At 60.8% G+C, this 16367-nt stretch overlaps 2 protein-coding genes across 2 annotated transcripts; both read left to right on the top strand.

The window, feature by feature from the left end:
* Nucleotides 1-2521: 2521 nt before the first annotated feature.
* SNRNP27 (small nuclear ribonucleoprotein U4/U6.U5 subunit 27) lies at nucleotides 2522-5251 on the top strand. Its single transcript, XM_086628122.1, has 6 exons — nucleotides 2522-2558; nucleotides 3368-3488; nucleotides 3613-3725; nucleotides 3876-3955; nucleotides 4049-4113; nucleotides 4721-5251. The coding sequence occupies exons 1-6, from the start codon at nucleotides 2522-2524 to the stop codon at nucleotides 4773-4775; spliced, it is 471 nt and encodes a 156-aa protein (XP_086484248.1). The 3' UTR covers nucleotides 4776-5251.
* Nucleotides 5252-6565: 1314 nt separating this feature from the next.
* Nucleotides 6566-15160, top strand: MXD1 (MAX dimerization protein 1). Its single transcript, XM_086628137.1, is given in 10 exon segments — nucleotides 6566-6638; nucleotides 6723-6828; nucleotides 10434-10480; nucleotides 12817-12932; nucleotides 14109-14184; nucleotides 14187-14213; nucleotides 14216-14266; nucleotides 14354-14394; nucleotides 14396-14444; nucleotides 14447-15160. Coding segments are annotated over 10 exon segments (681 nt in total). The 3' UTR covers nucleotides 14542-15160.
* Nucleotides 15161-16367: the final 1207 nt, after the last annotated feature.

Genomic DNA, 16367 nt, shown 5'->3' with positions numbered 1-16367 from the left:
CGGGAAAGCCCCTGCCGCACCGCACCGCCCCTGTGAAGGGAGAAGAAAAGAGCCTCCGGGAGTGTCTGTGTTATTTAAAACTGGGCAAAACTTCACTCACTAAGTGCTACTTCGGGATGAACACACGCTGCTGATTCACTTCAGTCAGAGGCACTGCCAACACCACCACCACCCCCATCCCCATCCCCACCACCACCTCATGGCGATGCTGGCACACGCGGCCAAGGCTGTGCCAGGTCTACCCCGGGCTCGGCGAGCACCCGTCCACGCAGCTGAGGCTGGATCGTTGCTTCTCCTCAGCTCTGGACTCCCGAGCACAAGTTGAAATCCTCCCTGGCGTTTCCTTCCCAGGTCCTTATGGCGACACAACCATCATTATAACCTCCCAGCCGTGCCCAAAGGGAAGAAGAAAACCAGTGATGCCCATTTTGCCCCACAGCCACTCCAACACTGGTGTTCAGGAGCTAAAACCAACGGGATCAGCCTTCATCCAGGGGTTTGCTGTCCTCCTGGGCTGCTCACCCCAAGCCCGCCTGCACAGGCAAGCGCTGCTCCATGGGGACGTGGCTTCCCTGCCACAGCCCAAGAGTCCATGGGGCGCTTGGACTGTAGCTGGGAGCCCCAGAACCGCCCCCCCTCGGAGGGAACTGGGTTTCCTCACCCCAAAATGATTTTCCCACAGGCCACCACCGTGTTTTCAAAGCTTTTTTGCTGCTGCGAAGCAGCTCTCGGCTTTTGTTTTTCCCTCCGGAAGAGCACCAGAGCCTGTGGGCCAGGTGGCAATTTTGGGGGCAGTGAGGACACGGGGTGGAGTGTGGGGTGCAGGCAGGGAGCGAGGTGCAGGCAGGGAGAGCGGGGGCCGGTGCAGGCAGCGGTGGGTCAAAGGGAGGAGGTTTGTAAACGCAGGTTGGTTTTTCTTCGTGGGGCTGTGATACGGAGCGTGCCAGGCAAAGTCTGAATGGAGAAGTAAAACGTCAAAACCACTTTTTAAAATTGCAAAAATACACACCTGGCAGGTATGTTGCCAGAGGAGGTCCAGGGCCAACATGAGCCTGGTTTTTGGGGAGAGGGTTTGCCCTGCCTGATGTCCACGCTGCGCCCCAGCACTGGGACTGGAGCCACGGCTCCTCGTCGCCCTCCTGCAGAGGTGGGGGGACCCTGAGCTCCTGAACTTGCCACCTGCAAGGGATGGCGTGAACACCAGCCCCGTGCTCGTGCCTGTATTCAACAGCCTCTGAGACGCAACCCGCAGCTCTGCACCCGCTTCCTGCGGGGTGTTGTCTACTGCCACCAATTTCAAGGCTCTTTGAGGCCATTTTTGTCATCTAGCCCACCTCTCTGCATGACCCAGGCCAGGAGAGTCTCTGCACGGGCAGCTGCAGCTGCGTTGCCTCCCTGGGATGGCACGGTCGCTCCTGGGGCGATGAATTCCAACACTGCCGCACGTACCCAGACCGGCCAGTGCTGCCACTGGGATGCTGCCCCTTTTGCTCCGAGGGTTTGTCCCCAGGGGCTCTGTGAACCTTCTCCTCCAAGGGCCAGGGGCTTTGCTGAGGAGACAGGAATTTCTCTCTCTGCCCTGTGGAAGCCCAGGGTGCGTCAGGCACCTCGTGCAGAGAAGTGAAGTGAGAGACACCGCCGCCTTCATCAGGGAGGAAGGCTCAAACGGCCGCCGTCGCCACGCGGGCCCTCGCTGCTCAGCTAGAAGGAAACAGACACAGAATCACATTGGCACGGTGGTTCTCCCATCGGGGCATCCCCGAGCCCACCCCTGTGGATAACCACAGCCTGGGGGTGGAAAACTTCTCCCCTTCCAGCCTTTTGCCCGCTGCTTGCAGGCGGCCCCTGGCTCGCTGCTTTCTTCTCACCTCTTTTTGGCACGGCTGCCCGCACCGGGCACCCCGGGCCGGGCCCTGGGCGGGGGTTCGCCGCGTCGGGGGGGCAGGGATGTGTCCGTGCTGCCGGCTGCCAGGGAAATCACTGCTCCAACGCCCCGAGAGGCGCCGATGGCCGCCCGCAGGCCTGGTGCTCCCCACCCTCCACGTTTGCACGCTCAAGGGAAAAGAAGAGGCCAGATTTCCGACTGGGTACACCGGCGCACCGCAGGAACGGAGGGCGATGCCGAGGTTTCAGAGGGATCCAGTGCCCGTTCTGCCACCTGGGGCCCCGGCCAGGCTGCGGCTGCTGACCCCCCCCCCCCGCAGCGAGGCCGGAGGGGAGCGGGAGCGGGGCACCCCCGGCTGCGGGCTGGCGAGGGCGGCCGCCGGTGCGTGATGATGGCGGCTGGGAAGCGCTGTGTAACGCCTGTCTGTGAATAAACCCGTGTTTGGCACCCGCCAGCGCTGAGGGCTGTCATGGCGGCCCCGGGGCGGCGGGGAGGGAGGCGGGGCGGTTCGGGGGCCCCCGGACCGAGCTCGCTGCGGAACCAAAGCGCCGCGGCGCCGGTGCCGGGGGGGGACGGCCGGAAGCGCGGGGCGCGGGAGGGCCGTGCGGCCGGAAGCGCGGGCGCTGAGGGGCGGCCATGGGCCGCAGCCGGTCCCGGTCGCCGCCGCGGCGCGGTGAGAGGGGGAGCGGCCCCGGGGGTCGGACGCGGCCCCGACGGGATGGGGATGGGCGGAGCGGGGGCGGAGCGGGGGCGGGCGGGGGGCCGGGCCCGGGCGGGAGCTCAGCCCCCGGCCCGCGGGCGGGAGAGGGCGCGGGGGGGCTCCCCGGGCCTCGGGCGGGGGGTGGGGGGGCGGCGATGAGGCGCCGGTGCTTCGCTCGGGGGGAGCAGGGGCTCCCGTCTTCCTCCGAACCCCGAACCCCGCCGCGCGTCCCCGCTTTCCGGGACCGATCGGCTCCCGGGCGAAGGGCTTTTCCTGGGGCTCTTCCCGCCTCTGCGGGTGCTGGTTGCAGCCTCCAGCACCTAAAGGGGCTCCAGGAAAGCTGGAGAGGGGCTTTGGACAAGGGCGGGGAGCGACAGGACACGGGGCAATGGCTTTAAACTGAAAGAGGGGAGATTTCGATGGGATCTAAGGCAGAAATTCTTCCCTCCGAGGGTGCTGAGGCACTGGAGCAGATTGCTGCTGCTGCCCCATCCCTGGAAGTGTTCCAGGCCAGGTTGGATGGGGCTTTGGGCAACCTGGTGTAGTGGAGGGTGTCCCTGCCCATGGGATGCCCTGGATGATCCTGAAGGTCCTTCCAACCCAAAGCATTCCATGATTCTGTGGTGAGGATCTTGATGCCCAACCAGGGGGAGGAGGTGGGAGGGAGCTCTTAGGAGGTTTCTCCTTGGAAGCTGTCGGATTTTCTTTGCGAAGCAGGCAGCGAAGGGCGAGAGACGTAAAGCAGCGGGAGGTAATCCCGGCGCTGCTCTTTCTCCGAGCAGAGCGCAGGCGTTCGCGGTCCGCCTCGCGGGAGAGGGAGAGGAGGCGAAGAGAGCGATCCCGGTCCCGCGACAGGGACAGGAGGAGAAGCCGGTCCCGCTCCCCGCACAGGAGACGGTCCAGGTGAGGGGTGGAAACGCCAGCGTTGGGGTGGGCAGAAGCTGGAGAGCGCTGGGGTGGGTGATGGGGGCAGCACGGGGACGGTGGGCACTCAGTGCTGCAAACCCACCTGCGCTTGCGACGGCAGGTCGCCGAGACGGCACCGATCCAGCTCCTCGTCCCCACCACGGCTGAAGGAAAGGCGGGATGAGGAGAAGAAGGAGGTGAAGGATTCCAAAGGCAAAGAGCGTCAGATCACAGGTTAGAAGGTGGATCTACCTCTTTGAGTGCATCCCGGGTTCCCCGCTCCAGTTGGGACCAGCTCAGGGGCCACCCGGGTGCTTATTCAGAACGTTTTTGGCGAACCTCAGCCGCTGCCTTTGTCAAATCTTTATTTTGTCGCCTCGGCAGAGGAGGATTTGCAGGGCAAGACAGAAGAGGAAATTGAGATGATGAAGATGATGGGCTTCGCCTCTTTCGACACGACGAAGGTGAGTGCGCATCGGCACGGTGCAGCCTGCGCCATGCCCTTTTTGGGGCTGATACGCTGAGTTTTGGGACTTTTGTTTCTTCATATCTTTCAGGGAAAGAAGGTGGACGGCGCAGCCAACGCGTACGCCATCAACGTGTCCCAGAAGAGGAAGTACAGGTTTGTGTCTGGCCTTTTTTTCCGAGAGAAGGAGAATTTCTTTGACGAGATGACGCAGCGCGGAGGAAACTCCGCGGCCGTGCGTCGAAGCCGCTGTCTCTCGGCAGCGTGCCGGGGAGGATCCGGCTTCTCAGGCCTTCGGAAAAAGGCAAAGTTTGGGGGTTTTGCTGCCAAGCAGAGGTTGTGTTGCCTCTGGTTTCTCCTGGAAATGGTGAAAGCAGGGAGATGAGGGTGAAAGAACGTGTTGTGTGCGGGCAGGACGTGCCAGGTGCGGCCCGAACAGGATCAGAGCCTGCCTCAGCAGCGCTCTTTGCCTGTTTCTTCAAAAAAAACCCCAAAAAAACACTTAGTTGGTTAATTCTGCTTCCTTTTTGGTGGCAACTCGAGCGTACGGCCAGGCTTCGGCTCTGGCACCTGATGTAGCCAGACGGGCGCAGACCTGGCAAGCGCTGGGATCCTCAGAGGGTCCAGCCTACGCACGGTGGGAGATTTCCTACTCCTTTGTGCGAATCCGTGGGGAATTCGATTCCAGCAGCCGCTGAGCGGGTTACTGGCTTTTACTGGTGGGGGTTTGGTGCTGACCGTGGTTCCTTCCCTCTGGCCACAGGCAGTACATGAACAGAAAAGGCGGATTCAACAGACCCCTGGATTTCATCGCCTGATGCTGGGCTCGCTCCAGGGAAAACCAGTTTGCTCCGTCCCGCGCGTGCTGGCGGTGCAGAGACGGATCTTGACGGAATTGGGTTATTCCTGGCAAATCCCGCCGCACTCACCCTGCCCCGCAGCTGGAGCGGGTGCGAGTCGCTGTTTCCTGGAGTCCTTGATTTATTTTATTCTATTTTATTTTTTTACAGTATCCCTCATGGTTCGTTCCTCGCTGGGATTCCATTGTGGTTTTCCTTGTTGTTTCCAGATTTTCCTTGTTTTTTGGCAGTTTTCCCGTTACAATAAATCCCCCTATGTATTTTTCCTTTATTTTTATAACTCGGGAATAAAGCGTGGCTGAGGTGGCTGCCGGAAACCTCCGGCCGGTTCGTTTGCCCGGCGCAGCACCGGGACCTTACACCCCAAAACGCTTCAATTCCCGCGTCACACAAACACACAAATTTACACCAATAAATTAAAACCGTGCGGCCGTTGACAGCGCCCGGCTGGCGACTTTTGTTGCAAAAAAACCACTTTTTTTGGCGTATTTTTTGGCATTCCAGCTGGGTGTTTGCTAACAGCAACGTGTTCCACTTGCTTCTTTGCTTCCACCTTTTTCCTAATTAATAGTCTTTTGCTAATTAACAACCGGTTTGCCCCGTGGGGGGGGCGAATGGGGAAAGGCTGAGGGAAGCTGTGCGGTCAAAATGGAGGTGCTGGGTGGTGGTGGCTGAGGGGGGGTGTGCAAGTTCTCCCCCTCCTCCAGGTTATCGTGGCAGGAGGGGGACCCCCCCCTCCGTTGTCACCTGCTGTCCGGGGGGGCACATGGGTGTCGGATATGGGGTGCTGCACTGGGGTGCTCCCAGTTTGGGGGCTGGCGGGGGTCAGATTTGGGTGCTCTCTACCCTGGCACGGGGGCCCTGAGCCCTGCCCTGGGTGGGGGTGCCTGCCTGGGGGGGGGGGGGGGGGGGGGGGCGGGCGGGTGCCCTTCCTGAGGGGGGTCCCTGGTGATTTCCTGATGGAAGGGGGCTGCCTGCCATGGGAAAGGTGGGGCCTGGGGGGGGGTCCCTGCCTGGGGGGGGGTCCCTGGGTGATTCCTGATGGAAGAGGGGGTGTGCTGTGGGAAGGGGAGGCCCTGGGTGCTTCCTGCCCTGTTTGTGGGGGGGTCCCTGGGTGATTCCTGATGGAAGGGGGCTGCGTGCCATGGGGAAAGGGGGGGCCTGGGTGCTCCCTGCCCTGCCTGGGTGGGGGTCCCTGCCTGGGGGAGGTCCCTGGGTGATTCCTGATGGAAAGGGGGGGTGTGCTCCCTGCCCTGCCTGGGGGGTCCCTGCCCCGGGGTGGGGGTCCTGCCTGGGGGGGGGTGGTGGCCGGCCGGGGGTGCCGTTCGCGTGCCCCGCCGCGCTCGCGCTGCCGGCCGGAGCCGACGCTCCGCCCCTTTCCCGCGTACCGCCCAATGGGGCGAGGGCGCTGGGGAAGGGGCGGGGCGACGCTGGGGGCGGGGCTAACGGCGGAGGGCGTGAGGCTCTCGGCCTATGACGGCGAGCGCGGGGCGTGGCCTCGGGCACGGCCCCCTCCTTCCTGCCTTCCCGTGCTGGTGTTGGGCGGGGCCTCCCCACCCGTCCTCCAATGGGCGACGGCAGCGGGGGGGGCGTCGCCCAATGAGCGGCGGCGGGGGGCGGGGCGGGGCGGCGCACGGGGCCTGGCGGAGCGGCCGGGCGAGGCGGACAGACGGTGCCGCCGCCCCCCCCCCGCCTCCCCGTCGCCGCCGCCGCTCCCGGCCCGGCGCGGCCCTCACAGCACCGGCGAGATGGCGGCCTGCGGCGGCCTCAACATCCAGATGCTGCTGGAGGCGGCCGAGTACCTGGAGAGGCGGGAGCGAGGTACCGATTGCCCCCACCCCCGCGCCCGGTAACCCCCCCGGCCCGGCCGGCGGTGACGAGCGGTCCGCGGTTGTGTCTCCGTAGAAGCCGAGCACGGTTACGCCTCGCTGCTGCCCGGCGGTAAGGACGGGGAAGCCCTGCGGCGCCGCGCCAAGGCAAGAAGAGCGGCGGCGGGAGCAGGTAACGGCCGGTACCGGACGAGCGGACGGGGCGGGGGGGGAGGTCTGCACCGAGAGCCACGGAGGGATCGCGGCCGGCCGCTCGCTAGGCCTGGCGGGGCCGCGCGCGGCCGTTGCGGGGCGCTCGGATCTGTTGGGTCCAGCCTGGCAGGGCTGGGGGGGGCGGCTGTCACCGGGTGACCGGGCCCCGGTAAGGTCCCGCTGCCACGGGGCACCGGACAGGGCAGCGGGGACCCTCCTGCCAACGCGTGCCTGGATACGGTAAGGCGCTGTCATCACAGGGGGATCGGCAGGGCTGGGGGGATCCTCCTGCCGTAGGGTGCCGGGGGGCCGGTGGGATCCTGCCCTTGCGGGGCGCCCGGCAGGACCGGGGATCCCCCCCGGGCACCCCTCCGGGCACCCCCTGGCTGCTGGGGCCCCGCCACTGCCTTGCCCTGGCAGCCCACCCGCCAGCCCCGCCGTCTCTGCTGCTGCCCTGCCACCCCGTTCCCCTCAAACGCCTCCGTCGGGAGATTCCATCAGCACCCGAATCCAGATGGACACGCACCCACCGTGCCAGTGTCCGTCCGTCCGCCGCGTCCCAGCGAGACGTGAAGGGACACCGCCCGGCTTGGGCAAGCGGGGTACGGAACGGGGCGGGTGGGTTTGCCGAAGGGAATGTGGAAGTTGGGCTTTTGATTTCAGGCTCGTGCGCAACAAGAAGCTCAGGAAGTGAAACCACTCCGGGGCCGCGAGGATTCTCCGTAAAGAAAGCGGGATTTTCCTCATACGTGTTCGCCGAGCGCGGGGGAATCGCTTGGGTTGCGTTCGATGCTTGAACCGAATCACCTAGTGCTGCTTTCCTTTGAAAAAAAGGGAATTCCGTAATTATCCTCCCCGAAATCCATCCGGAGCCTCGACGCGGGTCACTCCTCGCCGATGCCAGACGCGCAGCTTGTTCTTAGGGGCACTGAAACGCTTTTGTCCGAGTTGGAGTCGGCTCCGAGCAGCTGCGGTGTTTCACCGGAGCGAGTCTCACCAGCTGAGGTTTGCTTTTTATTTTTCCCGGGAAGGATTCGGTGATGCCGACCGGAGTCTCTGGGCAGAATTCTTCCTTCCCAGCGCCGTCAGGGTTTATTTGCTGCTTTAACAAGGTTAAAATCACTCGGGCATCGTCGAGGCGAAATTACCGGCTGGCTTTCGGGAGGACTGGCTCCGGAATGTCGCCTCCGTGCCAGGACACGCACATCCAGCCTCTGGAAACGGCGACGAGGGAAACTTTGTCGGGCAGCACGAAGCCCGAGCAGGTTCATCCCGACACGTCACCGGCGGCCGATCGCTTCCTTTCTCGCCGCCCTGTCGCAGGCTGTTTGCCCAGGGAGGAGCGCCGCGGCGATGTCACCAGATATGTCACATTTTCCTGCTCGGAGCAGACTCATCTGCGTGACGCAGCGACAGCTGACCTTTGATAGCTGCTGTAACAACAAACACCGCCTGCAACGCCCCGGGAGTTTTGTCCGTGCTCTGAATCCCGGTGTTTCCCCCGAGCCCGGGGCGTTCCCGGCTCCCTCCGGCACAGGGTGTCGGGCTCCCGTCAGGGAAGCAGAAGGCGAGTGAGGTCCCTCGGTCTCGTCTCAAGCAAGCTCCGAGTGAATCTGTGGGTGGTTATCGTGCCTGCACACGCTCCCAATTTCCTTTCCAGATGATTCGGAGCTTGTTCTTGGCTTAAGGTGAATCAGAACAGCGAAACGATGGTCTGCGTCGCGTTAAAAAGAGAATGGATAGCTGCAGCGTTATTCCTTCTTTATTTGTTACGGTCCATGGGAGAAAAGACGACGTTTTGACGGCAACGTGGAAGTTTTGGGGCTGCCAGGTGAGGGTTTGGGTAGCAGGAGGCGTGACCAGTGACTCCCAGGGCACGGAGGGGCTTGAGAAGGGTGTCTGGGGGCCCGCAGTGAAGCCGCCTGCCAGCCCTGGGGTGAAGCCGCGGTCCCCTCTGCTCCCTGCCCCCTTTTCTTTTATCTAAAACTAAAATCCATCAACTAAGGAACGTTTTACTAAATATTGGCGATTGCGGATGTAAACTTAAAAAAAAAAACAACCAAAAAACTTCTGCTGAGAAGGATTCTGAAACAAAGAAGAGGGAATGGATTTGTTGTTCATAAAAGTGTCGCGATGACGGGAGCCTTCGCCCCTGCCCGTTCCGATGCCCAAAAAGCATTTGGCTTATTTATCACCCAAGGCGGAGCTCAGGCTCGTGTGAGCTCGGTGTGAAACACAGGATTCCTATCCCGAGAAAAGTTTTAACGGAGAGATCCCGTGGGAACTGAAGACCCGAGTCCTTCCCAGCTGTTTCCAGAACGTGCCGTTCCCACGTGCCACAGGATAACGCTTGTCCGTTTGGGTCGGAAGCGTCTCGTCTGGAATCGAATGGTTTTTGGACTCTGTGAGCGTGATGCTTCCAGCAGTGCTGTCGGGAAGTGAACAGAAGGAGCCGGGTTTGATGAATCCCGTTAAAAAGACGGGAGAAGGGCTGCTACAGCTTCCAGAGTGATGAGGATCCATCACGAAATGCTGCTGGCGAAGTGAAGAACACCTCAGCGAGCGTCCTTCACCGGTGGCATCCCTTGTTTTTCCTTCGGCATCAGGGCCTGGGGCAAACTGAGGCTCCCAGGTTGGTGTCCTTATACCGAACAGCCTGTGGGTTTTCCACGGCTTTATGTTTGCAGGCACGTAACGATGTTTTTCCTGAATGGGAGTAGGTGACCTCGAGCTTTTAGGAAGAGCCAGGACAGGGAAGTGGCTCTTCCAAAGCATCAGTCCTGGTGTCGTGGGCAATGCGGCCTCGTGTCGCTGTCCTGGTTTCGTCAGAGAGAAATAAGTAGCAGCTCACGTTTTTTGCCCTTTTTTAGCTTTGCTGAAATCAGGAGCTTCAGGGGAGTTTGTAAACGGACGTCACGCCCACCCGGATTTCAGCATCATGTTTGGCATCTCTGGTTCGGAGGTGCCGAACCCGTTGTGGGCCGCGGGGAATTTTTACGCCTCGTCTTGCCGGCGGCTCGCCCCGATTTTGCCGAGAGACGACGGGCAGAGCGGCGGAGACAGGTGGGAACGTCCCTGAGGCTTCGGGGGCTCCCAGTTGCCGGCTCGTACGGCCGGTCGGCGCGTTCCGAGCTGGGCCGGAGCTCGGTCGCGGGTTGCATCGCGATGGAGCAACTTCCCGACCCCTTCCCGGAGCGTACGGTGGGTCTCCGGGCTGCAGTCTCCCGTTCTCCACCACGAGCCCGAGAGCGTTCGCTTTCGGATGGCGCGCGCTGTCTTGCGTCGTGGGCACTGATCCGGGCTGCTTAATCCTAGTCCGAGTTCTAAACCCGAGCCTCTCCGCATTAAAATCCAATTTTTGTGGTTTTACTGGCTATTTTACGCTGTTTTTTCTGACAGTCTTCTCCATTGTGCCGGGCCTGTCTGTGGCCTTGTGCTGTTTTTCACCCTCCCCGGGGTACCGAGCGGCTCTGGAAGCCCCGAGGTTTGCAGCTTTTCCGGGGAGCGTTTAGCGCGGGTCCGCGCATTAATCCTGATGGCGCTGCGCCCGGGCAGACGGAGGAGTTGAGTTAACAACTTGTTCTTTCTTTTGCAGGTCGACACACAACGAGATGGAAAAGAACAGGTGAGCGTCACAGGCAGGTTAGGAGCCAGGTTTGGGTGAAAAGCTGCTTTTCCAGGCGTTGGGAACCGGGGTCGGGGAGCCGGAGAGAAGGAACGGCCCGGCTGGATAAAGCAGCCGCCAAGGAGGTACCTGACATTGCTGGGACTTGAGGCGTTCCCTGTCCTTGGTCACCGGAGCGACAAGGAGGTGGGAAGGATATTTATCTCCTCTGCCTGCTCCTGGTTCACTGGTGAAGCCCTTCATCCCACCTCTCCGGATGAGATCCCACCTTGCCAAGGAGAAGGCTCTCTAACCCTCTCCCGATTCCCAAGGGCAGGCTCACGTCTGGCTGTAAACTCAGCAAGAATTCGGCGTGAACTCGGTCAGTTTGGGTCTTAGAGGTGGAACTGCCTGCATCCTGGCGCCGTGGGGTAGAAAAAGGCCAGGGATGTTTATTCCTCGTTGGAAAAGACCGAGAAAATTGGAATTTGATGACTTCAGGCTCGCCTCGCATCCCTCTCGCCTCGTTTAGACCAGAGCCGTGTCGAAATGCCGTCGGTAGCGTTGCACAAGCGAGCGCAGGGAATGTGCCGGCTTGTCCACCCCTTCAGACAGGGGGGCTGGAGCCACGAGCTGCTCTCCGGATGAAGATCCCGCACTCCTCCTGCCTTCGCTCCTCCTTAGGGATACCTTAATCCCATCCCACGGCGGGTTGAGCTGGGAATCTCAGCGTCGGTTAAAGTTTGCTGGCTTCCTGCCGCCGGCATGAGGGGCAGCTCGGCTCGGCACGGGGAGGGAGAGTGATGGAAAGATCTCATGGAGCATGAGGACAAGCACAATGAAACGAACTGACAGGCTCGGGAAGTCCTTTGCCCGGAAAACGAATCCTTTGAGGATTTTGTTGTGTTTTTTTTCCTTTTATTATTATGAGCCGGTTGGATTTCTGGGATTTTTAAGTGTGGCAGCAGCAGCTTCGGCTGAGCGAAGCCGTGGCCAAAACGCTCTTTGGTGTCCACCACACCTGGAACTTGGAAGTGGAAACCCCGGCTTTGACTCCGGCTGTTGTGTAATCCAGCAGCTTGCCGGGCGCTGGCCGAGCGGGGCGGGGTTCTGCCGCGCTCCCTCACTGCGTAACGTCTCCGAAGCAGGCCGGGCTGGTTTTCCATCTGTTGTTTTTCGGTGCGAACACCCCCGCCTGACAAGGTGTTTATTGTGACTTTTTTCTAGCAGAGGTAGGCGAGGATTTTGATTTCGTGGCCGCAGCTCTTGCAGAGCACGGCTGGGCTGCCTCCTTATCCGTAGATCTCGCAGGTAAATCACTTGGAAGCCGGCATGGCGCGGCCGGACAGGTCTGTGCCGCTCCAGGCAGCTCATCCTCCCCCTGCTCAGGAAAAGAACTGTCACAAAAATTCAATCTTTGAGCCCGTCAGTGTTGGGATTTACCCGAATGGCAAAGACACTGGATTTTGTTTGCGTTGTCGTTCGGAAGGTCCTTCGTGTAGGCAAACACCGGTTTCCTCCCAACGTGCCCCGAACAAGATAGGCAGGATTGCAAAATCCCAGTTTGCGGCTGCCTGTGTTGATGGGGTATTTCCGAGGTGGATGTTGCAACCGACGGCCAAGAACGTGACCTAAACCTTGAGGTCAAAGCCTCGAACAAGCCCGTGCTGGGAGCATCTCGGTTATCCGCCGATAAAGGGGCTTCCTGGAGCAGCCGGAGTTTCCCTCGGCAGTGGTCCGCAAGCGGTGAAGCATCAGCCTGCGTGTCAGTGCAGACAAAAATCTGGCTGTACACCGGGAGGGATTCCTGGCAGGCTCCTGTGCCGGGGCGGCGGAGGACCGTGGTGCTGCTCGGAGCTGGTGTTCCATCAAGGACCTGGTTTTGTTTTGACTGGCGCCGCCCATGCCAAGGTGATGGATCCGTAACCGGACCCCTTCCTACTAAAAACAGGGAAAGGAAACGCTCCCAAGGGATGCGCTGAGTTTACGCTGCCTGCTGTCAGCCTGGACAGCTTCAGGTTTTGGTGGAGAAAGGTGGAGGACTGACCAGCATCCCTGCGGTGAAGCTTTTGGGAGGAGAAAGACCAAAAGCAGATACCCTCACCCAAAAAAAAATCAAGGTCTTCGGCAGCTCCTTGCCAGCCCTCTGTCCCGGCAGCCCAAAAGGTGCCATTAAGGTTGGCTGAAGCTGGAGTCGGGTTTTTTGGAGACGTCCTTCTGCCAGGATGTGGTTTTTCTCCCGGTGTATGGAGCTGCTGGAGGGTGGGAAGGCGGACCAGTTCGGCTTAGCTTCCAACCAGCCCCGATTATCCGCGCTCGCGGGGGTGAAACGCCGTTCGGAGAACGCTCAGTGTGTTGTGTGATCTCCTTCCAGGCGTGCCCCATCTGCGGTTGTGCCTGGAGAAGCTGAAGGGACTGGTACCACTGGGACCCGACGCCAGCAGACACACCACCCTGAGCTTACTAACGAAAGCCAAACTGCACATCAAGGTGAGAGCGCGGCTCCTCCGGCGTCGCCGGGCCCGCCCCGCCGCGGCAGAGACGCGGCACACGGGGCTCCGTCCCGGCGGGGTGGGTGCCAAGCTCGGCTTGGAGAGTGGCACCGCGGCGGCGGGGGCTTTTGGGGGTTGTCTGGATCCTGTGGTGGGATGAAAGTTTAATGCTGGGTTGGGAGGTTGGTTGGGAAATCCCGACGGAGGTGACCGCCGCCGCGTTGCCCTTACTCACAGACAACGCAGCAAGGCCGTGTGATTCTCCGTATCGACAGGTGCCGATTTGCAGCCAGATTTCGGCATCATTCCCTGTGCCACAGCCATGCCCGGAGGGATGAAAAGCTAAAAGACGAGCTGAAAGCTGGAGAGGGGCTTTGGACAAGGGTGTGAGTGACAGGACACGGGTGCAATGGCTTTAAACTGGAAGAGGGAAGATTTCCATGTGATCTAAGGCAGAAATCTTCCCTCTGAGGGTGGTGAGGCACTGGACCAAGTTTACCAGAGAAGCTGTGGCTGCCCATCCCTGGAAGTGTTCAAGGCCAGGTTGGATGGGGGCTTTGGGCAACCTGGTGTAGTGGAGGGTGTCCCTGCCCATGGCAGGGGGTTGGAACTGGATGATCTTGAAGGTCCCTTCCAACCCAAACCATTCCATGATTCGATGAGACTGGCTGCAGGATGGCAGGACAGCTGCTTTTTTTCCTTTCGTCTGCAGAATATTTCTGCTTCACTTTTTGTCCTTCAGGCTTCAACTCGACGGGGCTCCGGTTGTATTTAGAGCTCCAGGAGCTCAGAGATAACCAGGGCAGCGCTGGCATCGAGCTGCCTCCGGCTCCTTAGTTATCACAGACTCTGAAAATACATAAATAGGATGGGGCCGGCTGCACGTATAAAATCATTCGGAGGGGGAAGGATCCGTTCCGTGCCCTCTCCGACGGCCTCGGGGCAGGTTGGGACTCTCTGTCCCTGGGCCAGACGCCGCACCCCCGCTCTGACGTCTGCCGACGTGCAGGAGGGTGAAAGCTGCACCCCTGGCCACGTGTCCGCTCGACTCCCGCACGCGTCGGATGCCGGGAGCGCACCCGGGCGCTGGCGAGGGGCTCGTCGGGGTGGGCGGGAGTGGCACGGGAGGCCGGGAGGGAGCTCAGGGTGCCGTTTCTCTTGCCCCCCCCCGCAGAAGCTCGAAGACTACGACAGGAAAGCTGTACACCAAATAGACCAGCTGCAGCGCGAGCAGCGGCAACCTGAAAGGCAACGGAGAAACTGGGGATAGAGAGGATAAGGAGGACAGCATCGGATCCACCATTTCTTCGGAACGTTCTGATTCGGATAGAGGTTGAGAGCCCGGCGCTCGGGGCGGAGCGGGGCGAGGGGTCCGGCTGAGCCGCGGCGTAACCTTGAACCAGTTCCTCTTGCAGGAAGAGATAGACGTGGACGTGGAGAGCACGGACGGACCTTCCGGCGGATCTCGACTGGAGCAGCAGCAGCAGCCCGAGCGACTCGGACGAGAGAGGAGCCTGCAGAGCATCTGCAGCGACGAGGGTTACTCCAGCTCCGGCGTCAAGAGGCTGAAGTCGCAGAGCAATCGCGCACCGTCTCTCGGGCTGTAAGGAGAAACTCCCGTAGCTTCTTGCCCCGTCGCCACGTTCCCTTTGGGATCTCATCAGGTAGCACAACCGGACCGTCCCACCGTTCTCTTGCACGTCAAAAAAAAAAAAACCCTTAACCTTATCGCTGAGCGAAACGGAGCCGAGCTTTGCCCAAGTCCCGGAAAAACCGTGCGGGGCTGCGGGTGGGAGGCTGCAACTCCGCTCCTGTCCGCCGGCTTCTCTTCTCAATCCGGAAACTCCTCTCTGCCAGACTGAAACATTCCAGCCACGTTTTGAAGCGCCCGAGAATATTGTGGCAGTAACAGCACCCCAGAAACCCTCCGCCGGGGTTTTTGGCTCGCTGTCACCCGCCCGGCATTCCGGATTTGCTCCGCCGTTTGCCCAGCGACGTCACGTACCCGATAATCAGCGTCAGAGCTCAAACGCGGAGTTTTCGGGTGAGGATCCGAAGGCGGAGCCGGACTCTCAGGTAGTTCAGATCCAAGAGAGAGCGCAGGGGCGAGCCGGCGAGCGGAGCGTTTCGGCGGCGGCACCTCTGGGATGGGCGCAGGGATCGCACCGCCGGCGCCGCTGTGTTAGTCGGAGAGCTCGAATCCGCCGACTCTAAATATTCAGGGTAACGGCGCAGCCGTGTGCGCCCCAGCGCAGCCCGGCCGCCATCCCGGAGTCTTCCTCGCCCGGGCAGCGCCGCTCCGGGGGGCTGTGGGGCTCGGCAGCCGTCGCCGCCCCGCTGGCAGAGCCTCGGGTCGGGCACCTTCGCTCCGGGAAGTTTTCTGTCCTACCTAAAACCAAACGATCCCTTATCCCGTCCCGTTGCCACGTCCCACTTCCCGCGTCGCGGCCGCACGTCGCTGTTCCAAGCGAGCGCTCCTGGAAGAAGAAAAAAAAAAAAGTTTTTCACGCTTCTTGTCTCGGGGACAAATTTTTTTCTACCTCGGAGAGATGAACCAAGATAATCTCCATCCCTTTAGCACAAAAAAGGAAAGACGATGCCTCAGTTGTTTTACGGAAGCGACGCCCGGCCCCGGTCAAAGTTTAGCAATAACCCGACGGTGACGGGGAGCGGAGCAGCCGATGGCGCCGGACGGGACCCCACGGCTCTTCACTGGAGCATCCGAAGGGCTTCTCCAGCCAGTGGAGATCCCTTTGGGCACCCACCCGGGTTCGCGAAGGATTTCGGTCGCTGCCTTGTGGAGACAAACCCGAACACACCGAAAGGGGCGGAAAAGGGGCCGACTCCTTCCCCCTGCCCCGACAGCCGGGGGTCCCGACCCGAGCACACGGAAACATCCCGAAAAACACGTGAGCTATAAATAGTATTTATTCATTTTTCTACGAAACCGATGGACTGGAGAGAACGTTCGTACGATTTTCTGCTTTTATAGATGTTTTGGAAAGTTTGATACATCGAGTTCTGCTAACGGAGACCCGGTTGGGATTTTTTTTTTGCCCCCTTGAGCCGGTGGAAGGTTTTTCCGCCCCTTTGGCAAACCTCTCGCTCCGTCCCCAGCGGTGCCCAGCGAGGCCCCGGCATCCGGCGAGGAGCCACTTCGCTCTCCAAGGGCTTTTCTTAGCGGTGGGGGACAAAACTGGGCGTCCCCGTGTCCCCCCAGTCCCTTCCAGAGACGCGGTGGCTGAGACTTCGCTACCGCAAAGCGCGAGCGAACGAACAACAGAAAACTCAAATTTCTTTTTTCTTCTCTTTTTTTTTTTTTTTTAAACATCCTTAAGCTATTTTGGATTGTTTAAAGTCTTTGAGAAGCAAAGGATGGGAGACGGGGCAAGCGGATTGCTAAAATCTCCCGAGTCTCAGCTCTTTTTTTGTG

The sequence above is a fragment of the Tauraco erythrolophus genome, chromosome 29 (assembly GCF_009769465.1).
Source record: "Tauraco erythrolophus isolate bTauEry1 chromosome 29, bTauEry1.pri, whole genome shotgun sequence".
In the NCBI taxonomy this organism is placed as follows: Eukaryota; Metazoa; Chordata; class Aves; order Musophagiformes; family Musophagidae; genus Tauraco; species Tauraco erythrolophus.
The sequence above is the reverse complement of the archived record's forward strand: the minus strand, read 5'-3'. Positions and strand labels throughout refer to the sequence as shown.

Coding starts and splice junctions, on each gene's coding strand:
- SNRNP27 (XM_086628122.1), top strand. CDS start 2,522: ATGGGCCGCAGCCGGTCCCGGTCGCCGCCGCGGCGCG. Junction 3,489..3,612: donor CCGCACAGGAGACGGTCCAG/GTGAGGGGTGGA, acceptor TTGCGACGGCAG/GTCGCCGAGACGGCACCGAT. Junction 3,726..3,875: donor CAAAGAGCGTCAGATCACAG/GTTAGAAGGTGG, acceptor TCGCCTCGGCAG/AGGAGGATTTGCAGGGCAAG.